This window comes from Panulirus ornatus, chromosome 2, assembly GCF_036320965.1.
Source record: "Panulirus ornatus isolate Po-2019 chromosome 2, ASM3632096v1, whole genome shotgun sequence".
Classification (NCBI taxonomy): Eukaryota; Metazoa; Arthropoda; class Malacostraca; order Decapoda; family Palinuridae; genus Panulirus; species Panulirus ornatus.
In genome coordinates, this window is record NC_092225.1 from 99,140,232 (window position 1) to 99,147,654 (window position 7,423).

Sequence of the window (7,423 nt, forward strand, 5' to 3'; positions counted from 1 at the left end):
ATATAACAAGCAAAGGAAAATCATTAAAGGTGATTTTGCGTTAAATTAGCGTTAGTTTTCGTCACTTTAGCAGCCAAGCGCAGGGTCAGACCAAATATGTTTTTGAAAGATTAAAATGAGTTTGCAACCCTTCAAGCCAATACATATATATATATATATATATATATATATATATATATATATATATATATATATATATATATATATATACTTTTTAAGCAATGAGACATAAGATTTGTTTATTGAGACATAGGAAGATAGACAAAGTCTCTTAGAGAGAGAGAGAGAGAGACTTTGGCGATATTTTCCTTTATCTCTTGTTATCTCTAACTCTCTCTCTCTCTCTCTTTCTTTCTCTCTCGCGCTCTAGTCTCCAAAAGCATCTTTTTTTCTTTTTGCCTTTTTATTTATTTCTTTGTTTTACTTTATATCACTAAACCAATAAAGTTCTAGAATGACATTTGGGTTTTGGCTTTCCCGTTATATGGTAGACATAGGCGAGAGAAAAAGAAGAGAGAAGAGAAAGAGAGAGAGAGAGAATATATATATATATATATATATATATATATATATATATATATATATATATATATATATACATAAATTAAACCACTGCCGAAGAGACGAAAATAATTTTTGAATATATATATATATATATATATATATATATATATATATATATATATATATATATATATATAATCACCACCACACTACAAGGCAAAGCCACTCATTATCATTATCACCACCACATTAAAGGCAAAACTCATCATCATCATCATCATCAATTATCATCAATTATCAATTATCAATTATCACCACACAAAAATTGGCAACGAATGAGCCCAACACAATAACCTTGACGAACCCCATCTGTGGGAGCTTTGGTCTGCAGTTACCCCGCACACTTCCTACAAGGAGAGAGAGAGAGAGAGAGAGAGAGAGAGAGAGAGAGAGAGAGAGAGAGAGAGAGAGAGAGAGAGAGAGAGAGAGAGAGAGAGAGTGAAGAGAAAGAGGGAGGGAGGAAGAGATAGAGAGAGAGAGAGAGAGATAGAGAGAGGGGGGTCGAAAATTTAAAAAAAAAATTTAAAAATTAAAAAAATTTCTATATATATGTATATTTTATTTATAAAGGTACTTTGGGGAGGGTGTGTGGGGGGGCACCCCCTCTCTAAGATGGTGCCCCCCCTCCTTTATTTAGTTTTTTTGAGATTTTTTTTTTTGCTACTGAAAAAGGTGATTTTGAGACAAAATAATAATAAAAAAAAATTTGGAACCCTTTATTAAAATTTTATCTTTTTGGGTCAAGAATCTCTCTTCTAATTCACTGGTTTTTTTTTTTATCAGTCAAAAACTTCTAATCAAGTTTAAATTTTTTTTCTTCTTAAATAGGGTTGAGCTAGTAGTAAATACTCATAGATTGCTTTTTAAAATTGACAGTTGAACAACGACAACTTTCTCTCTACCGACTAATATATGCGTATAACATCACGAGGCAAAAAAAAATTACTTGTACAGTTTTTACCAACGAAAGTGAACTTTTGAGAGAAAAAAAAAATTAGGCCATTAAATCTGGCCTTCCATAAATATTTATTAAAAACACAGCCAGTAGCCGATGAATCCACACATAAATAAATTTTTAAAAATCGGCAAATTTAAAATAAAAAAAATTTAAATTTATGAATTTTTATCATTTTTTTTGCCCGTGAGGTTATGATCGCTGGTGAGAGGGAACAGTTGTTGGGTTGTCTGCTTGTGCTTGCCACGGAGGGGGGTATCATGGCTAGGGGTTCGGGCTGTACCTGTACTTGTAGTCTGGATGTTCCTTCATGTGTACTGCCCTCAGCCTCTTGGCTTCGTCGATGAAGGGCCGCTTCTCCGTCTCCGACAAGAGCTTCCACTCGGCGCCCAGGCGCTTGGAGATCTCCGAGTTGTGCATTTTGGGGTTCTCCTGCGCCATCTTCCGCCTCTGGCCCCTGGACCAGACCATAAAGGCGTTCATGGGCCGCTTGACCCTCTCAGCGGCGGCGCTGGAGGAGGAGGAGGAGGAGGACCCGCCCTTCGTGCCCCCGCCGCTGTTGCTGGAGCTGTTGTTGTTGGCGGAGCCGTTGTTGTTGTTGTTGTTGTTGGTGCTGCTGTTGTTGTTGTTGGTGGGGGTGGGGACGTGCGTCTGGGGCGGGGAGTGGGCGGTCATGCTCCCGACGGAGGCCAGGGAGGGCGTGGAGAGGGACGAGGTGAGCGAGGAGTTGAGGGAGGTCAGGGAAGAGTGGTGGGAGAGGGAGTACGTGTGGGAGTGCGAGTTGTGGTGGGCGTGGGGCACGGAGTGGGTCGTGTGCGGGGGCAGGTGGGGCGTGTTCAAGATCCCGCCCTTGATGTCGGGCGGGTCAAGGGTCAACATGTTGGATGGCTTGAGGGTCGTGCTGGTGTAGTACTCCAGCCTGGCGTCTTCGCGTCCTTCTTTGTAAACGACGGGGTCGTGGCGGGCGGTCGTGGTACGCCAGCGACGTTCCCACAAGCTCCGTGCTCCCTCCACCGTGGGCTGCTCAGCGCCCGAAGCCGCCAGCGCACCGAAGGAGGTAAAGGGCGTGACGCCTGCAATCGTGGCTTCCAAATGGTGGGGCGCCCTTGCCCCAGGCGCTCGCACAGAGAGAGAGAAAGGGCGAAGATGGCACAGTAAGAAGGGAGGGCGTTCGTAGGCAACGACACTGGGCTGTTTCTGTATGGCGCGCGCGCGCACACACACAAACACACACACACACACACACACACGTGGTTCCAGGCCTGACGGAGGCGCTGAAGGATATATATATCTCTCTCTCGATCTATCTTTTATATATATGTATATATAATCTCTCTTTTTCTATCGTATTCTTATATCATGGGGCGTTTCGCACAAGCTTCATATATATATACACACATCTATCTTCCTTTTTTTTTTGTGTTTAAACAACTCGAGTGATGGAGAGTGATCAATTATAATATATATATATATATATTATCTTTTTTTTAACATATAGGACGGGCGATGGCCAGTCACAGTCACAGTGGGTGGTTTTTTTTTTTTTTTAAGTAAGTAAACTTAGTAGTAGATGTAGAGCCACGGAACTCAACACTTGTTCTCTCTTCACTCGTACACTATTCACTGTATTGTCACTAGCGTAACGCAGAGAGAGAGAGAGAGAGAGAGAGGGGGGGGAATCGTCACATGAATGGCGCAACAGAGCGCGCTCTATACACGTCCGTTCACTGTGAAAGCCGTCTATTATTTACCTTTAATTTGGCCGCGACTCCGGGTCGTGTTATCGATTGACTAGACTCCACCAGCCACGCAGCCCGGCCAATCAGCGCGCGCCTCGCTCCTCCCCCCGACGAGGCGGAAGGCCAATGGCAGCTACCCTGCCCGTGACGTCACAGAAAGGGGGCGGGGCGGGACGGGACGATCCCATTTTTCTCCCTAGTATTAGCAGCCCCGGCAGCAGGGGTCAAGCCAGGCCCAGGACGGACGAGGAGGAGGAGGAGGAAGGAGGAGGAAGGAGGAGAGGGGATAGAGAGGGAGAGACAGAGGGGAAAGGAGGAGGAGGAGGGGGTGTGGGTAGAGATCTTACATAGCTCTAGACACAGGCGTATGAACGACTCTTATTATTATTATACGCACGGTAAGGCACGCAGTCAGGTCCTCCGGAGATATAAAAAACGCACAGCGTCTACGGGCCTGGTCTTGCCAGCGTTTAAAATGGCCGTCTAGGGCGCGCGCGCGCACGAGAGAGCGACTCCAGAGCTGATTTCCCGGTCATATAACACACACACACACACGCACGCTACGCGCACGCTACACGCACGCTACGCGCACGCTATAGTCCCGATCTTTGGTTATCGCGGGCGGCGATAAGGGCGATAACGACTTTACGATAAGCGCTGAACCAGTGATCGGAGAGAGACACACACACACACACACGCGTCTTGATCCTTCTTGAGTGCTTGGAGGAGGCGCGCGGCGGCGCGGCACGGCGCGGCGCGGCGCGGGAGGAGGAGGGACGCGACGCCCTTCGCTGTGGCGTCCTGGGCGAGAGAGAGAGAGAGAGAGAGAGAGAGAGAGAGAGAGAGAGAGAGAGAGAGAGAGAGAGGCAGGGGGAAACCCACAACCCCAACCCTCATGGCGCCTGGCAGAAAAAGGACGATTAAAATTTTTATAAATTCCCGCCAAATCCCTTACCCCCCCCCCCCCCCAGAGTATCCCCGGCTTTGTCTGTCCCACCCCCTCCCCCGTCTCCCCTCTCCTCCCCCCCCCCCTGTTTGGCTCTGGTCGTCGCTATTGGCAACCCCCCCCTCACCCATCCCCCCCCTTCCCCCCCCCCCCCCGCGACCGGATGCCAGACACCGCCACCCCACACCGAAAGGTTTTTAAGAAATTTTAAATATATTATTTCCTTTTTTAAAATTATATATTAAATATAAATTATTTATAAAATTTTAATACATACATATCTTTGATTTCCCCTTTTTTTCCCCTTTCCCCCCCTCCTGCTTTTCCCTTTTTCCCTTCCCTTCTTTTCTTTCTTTCTTCTTTTTCCCCTCCTTTTTTCTTCACCCATAGCGAGTGTGGTTTTGTTGTTTTTTCCCCTCACCGGGGAGGTGGGGGATGGCGCCGCCCCCCGTTTCCTAACTACTGAACCATCGAAAACCCTTCGGTGTGGTTAGCGGGACACGATAAGAAATATTAGTAAGTCTAATGCAAAGGGGAGAGAAGGGGGAGAGGAGGAGGAGAGGGGAGAGGAGGGGAGGGGAGGGGAGGGAGGGGGAGAGAGGGGGGGAGAGGGGGAGGGAGGAGGAGGGGGAGGGGGGAGAAACACACGGTGCTCCGCCTAAAGGGGGGCACTCACCCCCCCCCAATCCGTGACGCCCGAAATCAGTTTCCCCCGACCCCAGGCAGGGGAGGGGGAGGAGGAGGGGCGCGTAGGACTCCGCCTCGAAATTGAATTTCTGAAACTTGTACCCGATTTCATCCACCAATTTCCCTCTCCTACTACCCTTAACCCCCCCCCCCCCTCCCCCCCTGAGCTTAATTAGGGGGGGGGGGTGGTTAGGGAAAGAGGGGAGGGGGGGAAGGGGGGGGGTTGTTGGTGATGGTGGTTTAGTAAATAAAATGGGCACTTAAAATGTTAAATCTTATGTGATGGTTCGGTTTAATCACACAGGCGGTGTGTGGTGTGTATGTTGTTGTGTGGTGTGTGTGTTTTGTGTTTTTTGTGTGTGGGTATTGTGGTGTGGTGTGTGTGTGTGGGTTGTGTGTGTGTGGTGGGAAGTGTGTGTTTTGGGGTTGGTTTGTGTGTGTGGGTGTGTTGGGGTGGGTTTTGTTTGTGTGTTACTGTTGAGAGGGGGATAAGGGGGGGGGGAAATTGGGTTTGTCGATTGTATTGGGGGGGGAAGGAGGGGGGGAGGTGGGGGGGGGGTCAAAGACCACCCTTTCCCCCCATGCAAGGATTAAGGAAAAGAGGGGAGGAGGGGAAGGGGGAAGGAGGGAAGGGGGGGTTTTAAAGGTTTCTTGAGCCCAACCCCATGATAAAAAAATAGCGACACAACCCAAACACCCAAGTTAATATAACACCCACAAACACCTTATAAATTTATAATATATATATAATATATATTATAATTATATAATTATATATTTATAATATAAGGGGAGGGGGTGGGGGTTTAAGTGGGCTTTAGTAACCGAAATTGGTTATGGGGTTGTTGTGGGGGTTTTCTTTTTGGGGGTGTTTTGGGGTTTTTTGTGTTCGGGGGGGGGGGGGGGGGGTTTTGTTTCTGTTGTGGGGTGTGTGTTTGTGTGGGTGGGGTTGTGTTTTTTGTTTTTGTTTGTTGGGGGTTGTGGGGTTGGGTTGGGTTTGTGTGTTTTTTGTTTTTTGGGGGTTTTGTGGTGAGGGGGTTGGTTTGGGGTTGGTTTTTGTGTGGGGTTTTGTGTTTGTTTTGTGTTTTGTTGTGTTCGGGGGGGGGGGGGTTTTTTGTTTGTGTTGTTTTTTTGTGTGTGTGGTGGGTTTGGTGGTTGTGTTCTTTTTTTTGTGTGGTTTTTGTGGTGTGTGGTGTGTGTGTGTGTTTGGTTGGTTTGTGTGGTGTTTTGGGTTTTGTGTTGTGGGGTGTGGTGTGTGTGTTTAGGGGGGGTTTTTTTTTTTTTTTTGGGGGGGGGGGGGGGGGAAATTTTTTTTTTTTGGGATATTCATGTGAAACTATGCCCATTTAGGGGCGGGGGGTGGGAGGGAGGGGTCAAGGGGGGTCGCCCCTAGGGGCATAACCCGGGGTTAACACATTTCTTTCTTACTTAAATGTTTTTCACCCAATTCCCCCCTCCTCCTCCTCCCATTTTTCCTTCCTCCTCCTCCCTTTTTTTCCCCCTTTTCCCCCCTTCCCCCCCCCTTTTTTTTTATAAAATTTTATATATAAATATAAATTTTAAATTTTTATATTTTATATTTTTTTCCCCTATCTCCCCCGTTGCGAGGTAGGTAAGGAAACAGACGAAAGAATGGCCCAACCCACCCACATAAATGTAATACATACACGCCCCACAACCCCATATATATATATATATATATATATAAAATAAAATATATATAATTATATAAAAAAAAATATATATATATAGATTATACCAATAAAGTGTTATAACGCGCACATTCTATAGAAATGAAAAGGGAATGACCCCTTCCTTATGGGCCATGTAAAAAAAAATCATATATATATATACATAGTGAGTGGTGGGGGGGGGGGGGGAAGAGTGGCCAAAAAGGGAAAAGGGGTTTGGGCAGGGGGGGGGGTTGGGCTGTGTGGTGGTAGGGGTTGCATGGACCCCCCCCCCAAACCCCTCCATCACCACCCTATTCATAAAATACCAGTATATTATTTTTTTCGCCCAATAGGCATGTTGTCCCGGGGAAACACGGGGTTCTCTCCCCTCCCCTCTCTCTCCTCTCTCTCTCTCCTCTCCCCCTCTGTTTTAAAAAATATAAAATTTATATATATATTATTATATATTTATAATATATATATATATAATATATATATTCGTTTACCTCGTAACGCGGGAGACAGCAACAAAGCAAAATAATAATAATAATAATCAATGTCTTATTCAAAATTTATACCAAAAAAAAAAAAATATTTTTTTGAAAAACTTTCATGAAAAACACCTGTTAAAAATATTTAACATGAAAAAATCTTTTTAAAACTTTCGGGAAAATATAAAGCATTTAATGAAAACTTTTAAAAAAAAATAAAAACTTTTTATATAACTTTCACGAAAAATATATACTTTTAAAAACATAAAAACTTTAACAACTTTTTTTTTTAGAATAATCAGACAAAAATAATTTCAATTTTAAAACTTTTTAAGAAAACACCTTTTGATAATTTTCTAAAACTTTCC

The 7,423-nt window shown here is 45.0% G+C and overlaps 1 protein-coding gene across 4 annotated transcripts in view; it reads right to left on the bottom strand.

Moving 5' to 3' along the window:
* Positions 1-4,003, bottom strand: part of LOC139758820 (transcription factor Sox-3-like) — a 96,056-nt gene extending 92,053 nt beyond the window's left edge. The window contains exon 1 of one of the 4 annotated variants that reach the window (XM_071680675.1): positions 1,803-4,003. In XM_071680675.1, the coding sequence (XP_071536776.1) occupies positions 1,803-2,398 (596 nt within the window). In that variant the 5' untranslated portion in view covers positions 2,399-4,003. The remainder of the gene's footprint in view (positions 1-1,802) is intronic. The other 3 variants (XM_071680658.1, XM_071680665.1, XM_071680649.1) reach the window with 3 other exon arrangements.
* Positions 4,004-7,423: the final 3,420 nt, after the last annotated feature.